The sequence below is a fragment of the Theropithecus gelada genome, chromosome 14, assembly GCF_003255815.1.
Source record: "Theropithecus gelada isolate Dixy chromosome 14, Tgel_1.0, whole genome shotgun sequence".
Classification (NCBI taxonomy): Eukaryota; Metazoa; Chordata; class Mammalia; order Primates; family Cercopithecidae; genus Theropithecus; species Theropithecus gelada.
In genome coordinates this window covers 65,214,489-65,230,817 of record NC_037682.1, presented here as the reverse complement: position 1 = coordinate 65,230,817, position 16,329 = coordinate 65,214,489, and the positions used below count along the sequence as shown (strand labels likewise).

The following is a 16,329-nucleotide window of genomic DNA, read 5'->3' as shown; positions in this document are numbered from 1 at the left end:
GGCCTGGTGTGAGCGGCTGGAACAAAGATGCAGATGCCCAGGGGGCCAGCAGAGACCCTCCACTGCCCAGGCCCTGTGTCCAGGTGATGAGATGGGGCAGGCTGGGCCCGCCCTTCTCCTACTCCTCCACCAGCCTTGGGGCCAGACCCAGGACTATTTTTAGCTGGGGCTGAATTTAGCCATTCCCTCGGAAATTCCTCACCCGCCCCAGGCAACGCCCCCGCTGGCCTTGGGGAGCAGCCTGGAAGCGGTGGGTCCAGGCCAGAGGGAAGGAGGGGCCCAGGAGCAGCAGGAGCCTGGAGGGCGCTCAGGCATCTGATAGGGAAGCAGGCTTTCTGCTCAGTCCCCCAGTGTGAGGCACTCCTCTCCCTACAGCACGGCCCTCCTCTTCTTCAGGAAGGCCTCCAGGGTTGTGGGGCCACAGAATGGCACTGGTCTCAGGATCTACAGTACAAATATCACAAGGTTCTTTGTCTCTGACTACAGGACCCACCACGAGGGCTGCTGGCAAGGATGCCTGCCTGTGGACCTACCAGTCCCCCTCCCCCAGCTCCGGAAAGCCTGCATATTCTAGAGCTCTGCTGGGACTCTGGAGGACTCCCACTTCACAGATGGGGAAACCAAGGCAGAGGGACTTGTCTTAGGTTAGAGCCAGCAAGGCAGCCCAAGCCTGCTCTTTCGCTCCCTTCCATGCTCCCTCCATCAGGCCTCTCCCAGGAGGGCTGGACTGCAGGGGCGGCCTGGAGCTCTGCAGCTCTGCAGGGACCCCCTTAGAGGCAGGGCACTTCCACTAGAGCAGAGGGTTTGAGGTCAGACAGGAAGCTTACTGGGCACAGAGGCAGGGCTCACAGCCACCTCACTCATTCAGAATACAGAGGAAATTTCTGCCCAGATGAGAGGTGAGTCCTGCTCCCCCAACCCCGTTTCTGATAGAGCCCCTGAACCTAAATTCGAATTTCCAGATTCTACCTCCAAATTGTCTTCCCAGTCAGTTCTCCCCTCGCCAGCTCCACATCCTCTGCTACCTAAGCTCAGGCTACTCATGTTCCCAGACCCTCAAGTCCGATCATCACCTCACAACCAGAGGATGCTATGATGTGCAAAGCTGGCAGTGCTCCCAGCCCTTCCTCTCCCAGGAAGGGAGAGGGGAGCTGGCAGAGGGGAGGTCCTTTGCCCAGGCCATTTAACTCGGCACTTGAGGCTTTCAACCTGGCTCCTGCCCACCTCTCCCCAGGTTCTCTGGTCAAACTGAGACCTCCCTGCCCCTCTTGGCCTCAGACACATACAGGGGCTTCCCTTTCCTGCCCTGGCTCAGACAAGTTCCTTAAAATGCCATGTGAACCACATCACTGCACTTCTCAAGAACTCTCAGTGGCCCCTTACACAGTGTGAGGTTGGAGCAATGCTGAGATGCATGGGGAGGATTTCTGGCCCTGGTCCACTACTGTGTGGCCTTGGGCAAGGCCCCTTGCTGGGCCTCAGTTTCCCCATCTGAATGATGCAGGGATGAGGAAGGCTAGAAAACATGGCTGGTTTCTAAGGGTCTTTCCAGGTAGACAGTTCCGGCATTAAAGGCCCTGGCCCTTTTCTTCCTCCTCCTGCCCTTTTGGCCTGCCAAGAAGTTGGACATCTCATCACCAGGCCCTATGCCAAGGAGACAGGGGAAGACGGGGGACACCAAGAAACCCCTGAATGAGACCTCAGTGATGCAGGCAGCTAAGAAAGATGGAGCTATCGGGACCTATATTGGGGGAAGGTGTCCCTCCCCATCCATCCACCCCTTCCCTTCCACATCTGCTCCTTAACCTCCAGTGCCCTGTCCTGGGAAAAGACTGAATGTTTGTCCAAGGGGTTGGGGAGTGGGGTCCCAGCAGTCCCTGGAGGCCTGGCTGTGGGGCTGGCTGGCAGCCAGGAACCCTGCCTCCCCCCTTCCTGCTCCACAGCGCTGTGAGGGAGCAGGGCCTGCTCACCCCCTGGGAACCAATAAACAGGAAACAGACACCAACCTTGTGTTTGCTCCCTCCGCCTGGCCCCTCCATCACACTGCCCCCACTGCCCTCCCACTGGCCCCCGACCTGCTGCATCTCTCCAGACCCCAGAGCCTCCGGACCACAGGATGTCAGAACCAAGAAGTCACAATTTCAAAATCACAAATAAAATCAAGAGGTCTGCACTCTTGGAAAAGAACCCAGAATCCTTCATCTTGAAACTACAGGATTCTAGACTCTGAGAGTGACAATCTCAAAAGCATACACTAAGTGGCCACATTTCTGAGAGCTGTCTGGAGCCAGTGCCCTGGGCTGAGCACTCCAGAAGCATTCTCTTTTTGGCCCTCATAATAACTCCTTAGTGCCCTCATTCTACAGCACAGGAAACTAAGGCTCAGAGTTGGGATCAGATGACTTGTTAATATCACCCAGCAAGGGGTCAGAGTCAGTTGTGATTTTAACCCTTATCAGTCTGAACCCAAAGCCCACCAGGCACACACACTCAGACTCCCTGAGCCTCACAGGCCGCTTCCAGTGAGGGGCAGCTTTGACGCAGAGAGGGCTTTGCCTCTTCTCTCCTCCGCGTGTGAGCTGAGCTATCCTGGACATGTCCCAGGGTGGGGTTGGTGGCAACAAAAGTAGGGGGGGAGCTGGAGAGAGGAGCAAGGACAGTGGGCATGTGGCTCAGCCTCCGGTCCTGGTTTCTCCCTCCTCCCCACCTCCAGAGAACCAGGCTCGGAGCCACTGACTATGTGGGTGTAGCCAGGCCCCAACCTGCCCTCCTGTCTAGAGCTTTGTCTTCTGCTTCAGGGCTGGAAAGAGGTGCCCAGCAGCCAAGAATCTTAGAATCATAAAACCTTAGCATCTCAGTCATGAGGGGAGGAGGTAACATTTCTTGAGCATTTACTGTGTGCCAAGCCCTCTTGGCATGCTTTCACTTAATCTCAGCAGCAGGGTGGGTGCGGTGGCTCACGTCCGTCATCCCAGCACTTTGGGAGGCAAAGACGGGAAGATTATTTGAGCTCAGGAGTTCAAGACCAGCCTGGGCAACGTAGTGAGACTTTGCCTCTACTAAAAGTAAAAAAATTAGCCAGGCATGATGGCGCCCGCCTGTGGTCCCAGCTCATTGGGAAGTTGAGGTGGGAAGGATTGCTTGAGTCCAGGAAGTCAAGGCTGCAGTGAGCCATGATTGACCCATTGTACCCTAGCCTGGGTGACAGAGTGAGACCCTGTCAGAAAAAAAAAAAAAAATTATCTTTTTTTTTTTTTTTTTTAATTTGAGACGGAATCTCACTCTGTCACCCAGGCTGGAGTGTGGAGTACAGTGGTACAATCTTGGCTCACTGCAACTTCCACTTCCTGGGTTCAAGCAATTCTCCTGCCTCAGCCTCCTGAGCAGGTAGGACTACAGGTGCACGTCACCACGCCCTGCTATTTTTTAAAAATTTTTAAATTTTTTTTATTTTTAGTAGAGATGGGGTTTTACCATATTGGCCAGGCTGAGTCTTGAACTCCTGACCTTGTGATACGCCCGTCTCCCAAAGTGCTGGGATTACGTGCATAAGCCACCGCGCCTGGCCGAAAAACAAAATAATCTTAACAATAATCCTCTGTGGAGTGAGGGGATACTGCCGCCATTGACTACAGCCTCAGGGGAGTAGGTAAGTGCTTGCCTGGGTCTGAAAGCCAGCGTGCGCGGAGATGGCATTCTGGACAGCACCCTTCACCCTCCACATGCCACCTCCCTGAAGCCTCCCTAGGCTTCTCAGGGATGAAGGGACCTGACAGGTCCTCTGGTCAGACAGCACCAATGCCACCAATTCCCACGTGGAGCTCCCAGCACATGGGATGAGGGCGTTTCTTTCCTTCTGCCGCCAGGCTCTCAGTTCTGCCCTCAGTTGTGGCAGCCTGGCAGAGACGTGACCCTCAACCCCTCCCTAGGCGCCGACCTTCCCTCCTTGCCCTGGATTTAAATTCTCCTATCAACTGCCCTTCTTGAGAGCGGCCTCATCCCACTTCCAGTCATCAAAACTACGGCCTGCCACCTCTGGAAGCCAGGCCTGGCCCCAGAACACACTGGCACTTCTGCCCCTGCCCCACCAGGCCTGGGCTCTGCCTGCTTCTGGACCTCACCCACCTCAGGAGGCTAGGACCCTTGGTGAAAGCTCCTGGCAAGGAGGGATGGTGTCCAAGTTTTCTCACTGCCCAACACGGGGCTCAATGATTGACTGCTAAATGAATGAATGACAAATGAACATGGAAAGAAATGGCAAGTTAAATGCAGTGGGCCTGAGTTAGAAGGTTCTGCCCCAGGACCAGTACCAGCTGGGGACTCTGATTCTCAGGAACCAACAACCTGGTCCTTTGCCTATCTGCAGTAGGCAGAATAATGGCCCTGGCATTACATCCTTATGCTAATCCTCAGAACCTGTGAATACGTTACCTTACATGGCAGCAGGGACTTTGCAGGTGTAATTAAGGATTCTGAGATGGGAAGATTATCAAATTATCAGGTGGGCCTAATGAATCACAAGGGTTCTTAAAGAGGAGGAAGGAGGCCGGGAGCAGTGGCTCACACCCGTAATTCCAGCACTTTGGGAGGCTGAGGTGGGCGGATCATGAGGTCAAGAGATAGAGACCATCCTGGCCAACATGGTGAAACCCCATCTCTACTAAAAATACAAAAATTAGCTGGGCATGGTGACGCATGCCTGTAGTCCCAGCTACTCAGGAGGCTGAGGCTGGAGAATTGCCTGAACCAGCGGAGGTTGCAATGAGCTGAGATCGCGCCACTGCACTCCAGCCTGGCGACAGAGCAAGACTCTGTCTCAAATAAAAAGAAAAAGAAAAAAAGAGGGAGGAAGGAGGTATGGGGTGAGCAAGAGATTTGAAGATGCTGGGGAAGATGGGGGAAGGGGCCACAGGCCAAGGAGTGCTGGCAGCCAGGAGAGGCTGGTAAAGGCAAAGGCGTTGATCTCTCCAGGGCCACCAGAGGTGGGCAGGCCTGTCAGCACCTGGATCTTAGCCTAGTGAAACCCTTCATTCAGACTTCTGACCTCCAGACTGGAGAGTAGGAGATCTGTGTTGTTTTCAACCACTAGATGTGTGTAGTTTGCTACGGCAGCAACAGGACACTAATATACCACCCAGACCTCTGCAATCAGCACAGGTCTTCCCACCTCAGGTGCACTCTGCACTCCCCTCTCACCCTCTTCCCGCCTGGCAACTTCTCCAAGCTCCACTGGAAAGAAACCAGAGGAAGTTTTGTTTGTCTGGTTTTTGCTTTTTGTTTTGAGACCAGGTCTCACTCTGTCGCTCAGGCTAGAGTGCAGTTGGGCAATCACAGCTCACTGCAGCCTCAACCTCCTGGGCTCAAGCCATCCTCCCACCTCAGCCTCTCGAGTAGCTGGGACCACAGGTCTGTGCCACCACACCTGTTTTTTATTTTTAATAGAGACAAGGTCTCCCTGTGTTGCTCAGGCTGGTCTTGAACTCCGGGGCTCAAGCAATCCTCTCACTCAGCCTCCCAAAGTACTAGGATGACAGGGGTGAGCCACCACGCCGGCTCAGATAAAGGTTTACTGTCCCGTCAACTGCAACACCACACTTCTGGACAGGCCCCAGAGTGAGCACCAAAGTCTGCCACAAGTGTGGAGAAAGACCCTATCTGGGGGTGGGGGGGATCCTAGAGCAGGAGCCGATGGTGAGAAAAGCAGGTGCGGGGTAGACCCGGGCCTGAGTCCCGGCACCACTCTGAACCTGCCTTCTCAGCAGCCTAGTGGGGTGGTGGGTCCCTGCCTGCCAGCACTTCATTCTGCAACCGAGATCCTGCTCAGGATTGGGTCCTTTCCCAACAGCCCTGGGAGGAGGTTTATCCTAGTGCCCGAGAGCAAGGATGGCTCTGTGGCTCTGAGAGGGGATGGAACTTATTGAAGGCCTCACAGTAGGAAGGTCGTAGGGCAAAGCTGGACCGCAGGTCTCCTGACTCCTAGTGCAGACACCAGGCTGTCCCTAGTGAACCCTAGAGCTACTGGAAGTTGGGGTCCTGGAAGTCCCTCCAGGGGGCTCAGCCACTCTGGTTGGGGCCCCAAACCCCTGCATCTCATGGGCTGAGGTTCACTTACTGCACATAGCCCAGCAGCCTGATAGTTTTCCTCTGTGTCTGTCTCTCCCAACCCCCAGAATGCCCCAGAGACCCTGGGAGGTGGGAATTAGAGGGAGGACATTGTGGGGGGAATCAACTCCCATGGGGAGACATCAGTTCCAATAGGCTCCTGCTTCCCAGGGGACCCAGGGCCCCCATTTCAGGGCCTGCCAGCAAGGCGCCAGGCTGCCTGGGCACATTTCCCAGTAAGTACACCAAGGCTTCAAGCCTTTCTGGGAAACACTGGCTCCCCCTTCCCCCACCCTGCCACCACCATCCCTGCCAACTCTGCTTAGTGGGAACTCTGTGGGACCAATGTATGGTCTAGGAGTCAGGACACCTGGAGTCAAATCCCATACTCAAGCTTTGGGGCCTTGGGCAGACCCTGCCCACTCCGGGCCTGCTTCTTTATTGGACTATTGGAGCCATGGCAATGCCCACCTAGCTGGAGGATCAGACGGGAGGGATGGGGCTATCTTGGGGGTTTGGGGGAGGCATGAGCTCCCTGTCCCAGGACACATGCATGCTGGAGCTAAATGGGTATCATGGTGGCTGCAGAGGAGATACCAGTGGGATATGGCCCTGTCACCTGCCTCACTGGGACCCTGTGGCAGCTCCACTCTCCTAGCCTTTCAGCCAAGCCAATGTGGGTCTGCAGGGGGTGGCCAGTGTAGCCCAAAGCCCAGTCCACCCTGGGGACTTTGTTGAACTCCACCTCCCCACCCTAAGTGACCCCTCACACACTGCCCAGCCATGTGAGAAGTTGTAGCTCTGTGTTCACCTTGAACATCAGGGTCCAGGCCTTTGAGGAGCCCCTGGGGCTGCAACAGAAACCCACCACCCCACCATCTCTGCCTGGGCCCCAGCCACTGTCATTTTTTGTCCAGATTATTCCAGTAGCCTTCTGACTGGCCTCACAGCCTCCACCTGGCCCTTGCAATCTACCCCCACAGAGCAGCCAGAGCAGACCCGTGAACGCATAAGTCAGACCAGGCCACTATTCCACTCAGAACCCTCCAACAGCGCCTGCCCTGTCTCACTTTGAGTACGTGCTCAAGTCCTCCTATTGGCCTACACGATCTTCCTCACCCTAACCCACCTCTGATCTTCTACTTCTCTGCTCCATCATACAGTCCTCTTGACTGTTTCTCAAACACCTCAGTGCCTTTGCACCTGCTGTTCCTCTCTGCCCAGAATGCTGTTTCCCTCAGCCACCTGACCTGCTCCCTCACTTCCTCCAGGCTTCTGCTCAAATGTCACCTCCTCAGACAGGCATTCCTGATCTCTTGATCTAAAGTACCCCCACCCTGTCATTCTCTACTCCCTTATCCTGCTTTATTTTTCTCCCAGTCCCTACCACTCCCTGACACAGAATGTCTCCATTTACACAGGCCTCCTCCCTAGTCTGGAAGCTCCACAAGGGCAGGCCTTTGTTTTGTTTGCTGCTGTATTCCCAGGCCTAGAAGGCCTGACATGTCTCATTGCTCAGACAGTATTTGTTCAATGGATGAATGCATTACCTTATCAAGGGCCACCCAAGTCTCTGAAACAAACTCTTACTGCACACAACCTGCCATATTCCTTTCCATCTCCTAGCCTCTGCTCATGCTGTGCCCTCTTCATAAAGCCCCTCCCTCTCTCTCAGTATTCAAGGTCAAGCTCAAGCAGAGCCTCTTCTAGGAAGTCCCTCGGCCAGTTTCCAGGCTAGTCCCTCAATATCCTAAGCCCCTTCGTGTTGGCTTCTAGATCCTACACTCTCTGTGTGTCTCAGCTCCCAGGAAGCCTGGGGGTGCCTCCACCCTACTGCGGGGCAGCAATGTGTAGCCTGAAAGATCATAGATGGGAGGGAGGGAGGGAAGCAGGAGGGGCAAGTCCCTACACGGGGAGAGGGGGCTGGGGACAGGATTAGCAGCAGCCTCTCCGCCTCCCAAACCCAGCTGGTCCCGGAAATGTGGGGCTGGAAAATGTCAGACTCAACTCTAGTCCATCCCCCAACCCTTCCTCGCTGGGGAGGACTCATTCCTGGGCAGCGTTCCCCTCAAGAGCCCAGGGCCCTTAGGAAGGGGTTAGGAGGAGATGTGAGGAATAAACAGGGGAAAGGGGCTGCCCTTCTGCCTGTTCTCCCCCATCTCACCCCCTCCTGCTGGGTGACAAGACATTTAATTATAGATATTTGGTACCACTCAGAATTCCGAGTGTCCTGATCACCTCCTCCCTTCCCCCCAGAACCAGTTTCCATGGAAAAAATCACACAAAGAGCCAAGGAGGGGAAGGAGAGAACTCCCACCCCCGCGGGTTCCCCGCCAAAAGGGGAGAGAGAAGGGTGACTGGAAGAGCAGTTACCAGACCTTCATCAGCAAGGCAGGGAGCTGGCTGGGTAGGGAGGGGGTCTGAGTGGAGAGGAACAAGGCCAGGGTTCTGGTGCATGGGCCTGGCTCTGCCCGCCCTTGCTGTGTGACCTTAGACCTAGCATTCTCCCCTTCTGGGTCTCAAAGTTCTTCCCATCCCAACGGGCTCTGGTGAATTAAATAACCACTATGAAAGTGTTCAGGCTGTTGGGGATGTGGAGGTGACACTCCCAACTGTCTGCTGACTTGTCTCCACTACTCAGATGGCAGACCAATCTCCTTGGGTCCCTTCACCTCTAAGACACTGATATGCTAGGATCCAGGGTGAATCCAACAGTCTTCGACTCTAAGTCTGCACTGTAAGATACCCACAGCTTTCAGAGTTGAAGAATGAAACAGACAGTGTCTGGCATATAGTAAGCATGTGATAAATGTTGGCTATTGTTACTGCTATTCCAGTATGTTAAAATTTTGTGAGTTCATCTGCCTCTGCTGCTGAGAGACAAGACATTCACTGCTGTGGGCTACAGTTGTGGCATGTGTCAAACGGGTATCAGGGACCTGAGGGCAGAAGGTGGGACTGCAAGACTGCACTTTGAGGCTGGGGTGGGGGAAGCTCTCCCTCACAGGAAGAGGTGTTGACCAACCAGGCTACGGTGGGCCTCAGCGGAGGTAACAAGAGTGTGGGAGGGGCGGGGCAGGGAGGCCAGACAGCTCTGCCTCCTCACCTCCCAGCACATAGACAGGCATTCCTGGAATAAATGACCCATGAGCGATCCGTTACTCCCTGTTCTCCTGGGTTCATGCGCCTATTGCAGACAGCTGCCTTTCTCTCCCCTCCAGCCACACCCCTGGCTCCTCCCATTTCACTTGACACCCCCTGCAGGCTAAGTCCCTCCTTCTGAGCCTCACAGACCAGGCAATCTAACCTCCCACTGTACAGATGGGAAAACTGAGGTCCAAAGATGACTCTGTCCAGGTCTGAGTGAGTCAAAAGGCTGAGCCAGGCCTGGTCCCAGGCCTCCCACCTCCCGGCAATGGGGGTAACACCACACAGAGCGTGAATATGGACCTGAGGGTGAGGGACTTCCCACAGCCTGGGGGGTAGGGAGGGGGCCCTTAGTCCCCAGGGACTGCCAGAAGCAAAGAATGACAGCTCCTCTCATCTCTTCTTATTCTGGAGTCCATACCATGCCATCTCCACCCACGGCCCAGGGAGCATGACTGGAGCCTCCGGCTTGAAACAAGGGAACATTGTCTCCTCAACAGAGGCCACCAGGAGGGGGTGGATAGCTGCTCCCCATCTTCCCGGAGCCAGAAGGAAGGGGACAGCAGGAGGGGTTCAAGCTAGCAAATGAGAGAACTTCCAGGCTTATGAGGGGGTGGGAAATTGGAAGATGATGGATCTTTTTGGAGCCTACTGCAGTCTACCAGGTTATACTGAGGCCCACGAGGACCCAGCCCTGTGTTCAGAAGCCAAGCCTGGTGGCTGAGAAGCAGCTGGGCAGTGCAGCCTCCATTTTTCTTCTTTCCTGCTACCAGAGAGGGAAAGATCACACCACCCACTCACCATACAAGACAGCCTGCCAGGCAGAGGCCATCACCCCCATTTTACAGAAGGGGAAAGTGAGGCACAGAGCAGGGATATGATGGATCCTAGGCCACACAGGGATTAGAAGAGCAAGGCTCATACCCTGCTCTTCTAATGACAGACTCACCAGTTCCCTCCCCGTAAGGGGACATCAAGCTGGGCCTGGAAAAGTGAGAGGCCTGGAGTGGGCAAAGGCTTGGAGATCAGAGACCTTTGTTCATGGCAGGAAGAAGCCCAGGTTATGGCAGATCTGTCCTGCCTCAGAGCTCCAGAAAGGGGTGCGGGGGTGCGGGGGGTAGAAGAGAATGTGAAGGGAGGTGGGGTAGGAGAAGTTCTGTAAACTCCCACCTCCTCTCTGGGTCTCAAAGCCTCCTCTTAGGAGCAACCCCCAGCCACCTTCAGCTCCCTGAGTCCCTTGGTTTACCCCTGTCGTCTCCCCCATTTGAACCTTCAAGGATCCCAGAAAAGATATATGGGAAAGGAGGCTGGGGAGAAGACCCCTGACAAGAACTGGCCCTGCTCTCTTCCTCTCCTCTCCGACCTTCAGAACTGGTACTGGAGTTCAGGGGCACCAGAGCTGCCCTCGCTGGGACTCAGAAGGAAGGACAGGTTCAAAACTCCCCGCTCCTCACTTCCTGCCTGCTCTCTCTGCAGCCTCCATGAGAAACCCCAGAGGCAGGACCAGGGAGAAATGGAGAGAGAAACAAAGAGAAAGGGAGTTCAGAGGGGCCGTGAGAGCGCTGGGAACCGGAGTGACCGAATTCGTCCAGGGTTTATAGTTTCCAGGCTTCTCACACAGTCAGGGAGCGCAGTGGGAGTGCAGGCCATAGTTGAAATAACCGCTGGCCATCCTTGAGCTCAACCCAGAATCCAGAGCCTGGAATCTAGCTCCCAACCCAGATGCCAGGGCATATGCCATCTGGATCCCATCTGAATCCACAGCCTAAACCCCAGGGATAGCTGAAGCCAGAAGGTAGAAGGAGGGGTCTCAGGGAGAGTGAGCCCCCGGGCTGGGGGTCTGGCAGAAAGGGGGTGCATCTCAGAGTCACCAGGAAGGGGGTAGAGTGGGGAAAAGATGCAAGCAGACAGGATGGGGAAACAAGAACCGACGCCCCGGACCCATAGAGGCAGCCCTGAAGATGGGGCCCAGAACCACTCCTGACCTCTCTAAAGGGCCCTGGCTGCTCAGCCTCTGCAATCCCCTCCCTGCCTCTAACTTCCCCTAGAAGCCCCCATCTAGAAGCTTTTTTCATCTGAGGAGGCTCTAGCAGAACTCAGGCCCCAAGAGTCCCCAACTCAAACCCGCAGGCTCCCCCAAATCTGCACAGTACCAGCTGGATAGAAACATAGGCACTACTTTGTCCACCCACCTCTCCTGATTGGGGAGATTAAGTCACAGAGAAAGGCCAATGTCACACAGCAAGAACAGAACTGCAGTGAGAACCCTGAGACCCCTCTGCTCCTCCATAAAGTAAAGTCTTGTACCTTCCCAATTCTCCCAGGCCCAGGAACACATCTATATTCTGACCTGTCATAGGAAAGCCACATGAGGAAGGGCAAACCGATGTCAACTGTGGCCCCTGAGCCAAACATCCTATCAAGGGTCTGGCCAACACAGCAGCAAGCCTCAGAGAAAAGACTGAGCCTGCTCTGGGTGCCATCACACTCATCCCTCCAACAAAGAACCACACCGGGATTTCCAAAACCAGTCCCTGAGAAACATCCAAAGGACAAGATAAGAATCCTTTGTAATTACCACCCAGAGCACCTGGAGCAGATGAGCACCTCTGCCATTAGCACCAGCAGAAAACTGAAGCTTCTACAGGGCCCGAGTAGACAGGAGCCCTGTGTCCTTAACACTGTTAAAACTGCATGGGCACGTCCAGGACCAGAAAAGCACCCTTGGCACCTGGGCACCTGACCAGTGAATACAATGCAAAAGGCTCCAACTGAAGTCAATGCCCACCGCCCTCTGTTGGCCCCATCCTGAAGGCCCCTACAAAGGACTCACCACCTGTGGCTTGCTGCAGCACTTGCTGGCAGGGGCAGGCTCATCTGGAGGCCGAGCTGCCTCAGGGGGCTTGGTCTCAGCAGAAGGCAGTGCAGCCAGAGGCAAGCAGGGCATGTCCACTGGCACTGGGGCAGGGACCTCGCCAGAGTGCAGGTTCAGCATGTACTGTTTGGTGACGTCCTCGAGCGATGGTGCCTGCAACGTGGGATGGGCTCGGGCAGGGAAGCCTATGGGCTCTGGCACAGCCACAGGGGGACCGACAGAAGTTGGTGGCTCAGGCACCACAATAGGCATAAAGGTGGCGGGCACACTGGCATGGCGAACGTGTTTGGAGGAGGGCCGGGCTCGAGACAGGCCGCCAATCTGGTCCTGACTGCCCTCCTCTCTCCCAAGCTCCTGGTGACTACTCCGAGCTGGGCGCTTCTTGGAGCCTCGGCGGATTAGCCTCGGGGATAGAATGTCAGCCAGCTTGGGGTCAAGGTGAAAGTTTTGGTGGGCAGTGGCAGGGGGAGGCAGAGCCTCAGGTAGGGCCCTTTCAGACTGTGCCCGGCTCCTGGCGGCACCAGGCTCTTCTGGCTCTGCCCGCTGCTCCACAAGGATGGGCTCGCTGCTGGATGGAGGCAGCACGGGTTCAACTTCTCGGATGGGCTCCCCTCCAGGGCCCTGGAATCCAGGTCCAGCCAGTTCCCCACGGCGGCTGGGGTCACTCAGGGATTTCTTCTTGGGGGCTTTGCCAGCAACCCTGTCGTCCACTACACGCCCCAGGGTGCCAGGCCCCTGAACTATGCTCTGAATAACCTCCTGATATCCCTTGCTCTCTTCACTGCCCACAGACCAGTCACTGTGACCACTGGTCAAGCCCTCATCCATGGCTGAGGTGGCAGGGAGCCCTGTCTTGGGGCTCAGTGAGCCCAGGAGGTTGCTGTCCACGGAGAACCCAGTGGGCTCTTCAGAGGTGGCAGCCCGGTGGCGCTGAGGAATTGGGTCACTCAGGGACCTGTAGGCCTCACCTGCCTCCCCATTGCTCAATTCACTCCCACCAGAACCTGAAGGTGGGACTTTGCGACGTCGGCGGAGGGCACCTGGTGTGGAAGGGATCTCAGGGGACACCAGGGCCCACCCACCCAGACTGTCCTCAGTCCCAGGACTACGGTGGTTCGTCTGGGCTGAGGATGAGGAAAGGGGTCGCCACATCCCTGTAGTACCCAGGCCACAAAATACTGCAACAGGAGGCTCAGGGTCCGCTCCAATGCCTTCATCTGTCAGACTGGACTCAGGGCCTGAGAGCTCCTCCTGGGACCGCTGCCCTCGGGTCACGTCCCGTGCCCAGTCAGGGCTTTCAGGGGGGGCATCGCTTCCACCATCTTGCTGGGCACCCATGCGCTGGATCTTCTCAAAAACCTGGCGGGCCTCCTGCACATACTGGTCCTGGACGATGAGGGGCAGCGGATCCTCCTCGGCACTAGGGCCTGCCAGCAGTAGCTCGGAGGAGCTGGGCTTCAGAGCACTGGTGCGGGGCAGGCGGCGAGCCATGGGCTTCTCAGAGCAGGTGAATGACTTTGCTCTCCGCAGAGTGGCTGTCAAGTCCTTGAGTGTGGGGCGCGTGCCAGGTGATGCTGGGGCTGGGATGGACACGGGTTCAAGTTGCCCCATGGAGCCACCTGCGGATGGTGAGTCTCTGCCATCTAGGGGGCTGCTTACACGGTCCCCGGGGCTCCCACCAGGTTTTCGGACCCTCAGTTCTGAAAGGTCTGAGCGCAGGAAACTGAGAAGCGTCAGGGTTTCTGAGGCGATATCTGGATTTGACAGGGACTTCCGCTGCCGACTCTTTTCCGGCTCAAATCCTCCATCCCTCAATGCCCTAGAGGTGCCCCCAGGTCCTTTGGCACGGGTTCGAGCCTGGGACCGCAGGAGCCCTTCCCCAGCTCCAAAGCTAGGGGAACGGTACACGCCCCAGCCCCCAGAACCCCTACTAGACCATAGGTCGTCGTCCTTGAGAGTCTCCGTGCTGGAATAACGGCTGCTACCGCAGGAGCCTGCGGGGCTGGCCAGGTACGAGGGAAAGCTCACCTTGGCCACACGGAGAGCTCCTCCCACAGAGTCAGACATAGGCCGAAGTCCCTCCTGGGGACCTGGGACGCAGGGCGGAGAGCCACTACCCCACTCCCGGAGTCCTTCTTCTCCAGGGGCTCTTGGAGATGCTGGGGGCTCAGGGCTCCTGGCTCCCCCTGCTGAGTCCATGCTGCTTAGATTTAACCCATCACTGTCAGGCCTGCAGTCCTGATCCAATAGGGAGCTTCCAGGCCTGAGCCTGGGCCTCCCTCCCCAGCGGTGGCCGCCCTCACCGTCTCGGTCGTCGTCACTGCCCGAGGAGTGGCCGCCGTGGTAGGCCGGACTCTGGGCTCCAGGCGGCTGCGGCGGGCCCTCCTCTTCCTCCTCGCTGGAGCTGGCAGCGCGGCTGCGGCTGACACGATAGGAGGAGGCGATGGAGGAGGAGGAGGAGCAGGAGGCCCGGGCCCCGGCCTGCGGTTGGGAGAAGATATGCCAAGAATGTAAACCATCCGCTGGACGCAGCGCCCGCTCCTGTTGCTGCTGCTGCTGCTGCCGGCGCAGCCTCCCTTCGATCCCCGGCCCGGTCAGGGGCCGCGCCGAACGCAGACCCACCAGGGGGAAGCATGTCCGAGGGGGTGGCGTCGGTGGCTGCCGCGACTCCCGAGCCGGAGGCTCCCACGCGGCACCGTCGGGGCTGGGCGTTCCCGGAGATTCCGAGTCGGCGCTGGGCCTCCTGGAGCCAGGACCGCCGAAGAGCTTGCGCATCTCGGTGACGCTGGGCCAGGCCCCTCGCGCTGGGCCCTCGGCCGCTTCTTCCGCGGCCGCAGGGAAGACGCCCCCGTCCCGGGCCCCAGCGGAGCCGTAGTCCAGACGCGGCGCGTCGAAGCGCCGGGAGAGTTGGCGCACCGACGGCGAGAGGCTGCGGAGCGGGCGCGGCTGCGCGGGGGCGGCTGGGGGCCCAGACGCCAGCTTGGACACGCGCCGAGAGGGCTGGCCCGGGGCAGCCGTGGTCCGCCGGCACGAGGCCCGGCGCCGCAAGCCGGGGGTGTCCGTGTCCTCCTCCCTCGGCCCGGGGCCGCCGCTCCAGCGCTCCAGCAGCTTGAACGAGACGCTGCGGTAAAGCGGCGGCCGGGGTGCCCCGTCCGCCATGGTGGCAGAACTCACTCCGGGGGGGCTGGCCTCCGAGAGCCGTGGCCAACCCCCCCTGCGCCCCCTCTCCTTAGGAGCGCAGCGGCCCGCTCCGAAAGCAGCGCGTGGGGGTGTGGGAGGAGGGCGCAGAGATCGGAGCAGAGGTTTATCAGCCGCAGCTCAAGTTTCTGTGGCCACCGGCCGCAACGTCTCCATCCCCGGTGGCCCCTCTCGCCTCACCGCCGACCCCCAGGCCCAGCCCCCGCCGCGGCTGGAGCTACCAGGGGCACTGCGGCTCCGCCTGGGCGGGATCCCAGCGCTTAGTTCCTCGACTCTGCGCCCGCCTGCCCAACGGCCTGTCTGCCTCCCCTCGCTCTCCCGCTCCGGCTCCCACTCCCTCCCACTTGGCTGCTCGCTCCTGGCACCCTTTTGTTGCAAATAAACTTTGTGGCAGAGGAAAGGGGGCGGGGGGCGGGGCCTCGCGCCCAAAAGAGGGGGTGGGCTCCGGGCGTGAGCGAGCCTGGGAACCGGGTGGTGGGAGGGAATCTGGGAGGAGCCGAAGAAGAAAAAGCCTGTTGGAGGACTTGCATACTGAGGTGACCCTCTGGCCCTCCAGAGACGTCCCTCGGGAGCCCAGCGGGCCGAGCTGCCCCTAGGGACTCGCTGAGACACACGCAACCGCTGAGCGTGCTCAGCTCCGCAGACTCGCAGCCAGGGCGTCGCGCCCACCGCGGGCCAGCAGCTTCCGCGCGGAAACACGTCCTGCCTAGGGGCTCCAACATGGCAACCTCGGACTCACAAACACTCGTACACACTGACATTCAGGTGCACGCAGACGCACACTCCCCAGGCCGGGAAAGGGGTAGGACTCGGCGCCAGGGGGAGCCCGGAGAAAGGCGGGCTGACTACAGGACCCGTCGCTCCCCGCCTCGCCTTGATCCCCGGCCGCCCCCCGCCCCCTCCCCGCCCCCTCCCCCGCCTCGCCCCCTCCCCGCCCCCGCCCCGCCCGCCCTCTGAGGCGAATTCGGCTGTAGCCACGCCCTTGTCCCCCCATCTCGCTCCCAAAC

At 58.1% G+C, this 16,329-nt stretch overlaps 1 protein-coding gene across 2 annotated transcripts in view; it reads right to left on the bottom strand.

Annotated features, from left to right (window-relative positions):
* ARHGEF17 (Rho guanine nucleotide exchange factor 17) overlaps window positions 1-16,079 on the bottom strand; it is a 61,683-nt gene extending 45,604 nt beyond the window's left edge. Inside the window, exons 1-2 of one of the 2 annotated variants that reach the window (XM_025356617.1) lie at window positions 15,667-16,079; window positions 12,083-15,631 (exon numbers count right to left, since the gene is read on the bottom strand). In XM_025356617.1, the coding sequence (XP_025212402.1) occupies window positions 12,083-15,283 (3,201 nt within the window). In that variant the 5' untranslated portion in view covers window positions 15,284-15,631; window positions 15,667-16,079. Of the gene's footprint in view, window positions 1-12,082 lie in introns of both variants that reach the window. The other variant, XM_025356616.1, reaches the window with a different exon arrangement.
* Between the last annotated feature and the right edge of the window lie 250 nt (window positions 16,080-16,329).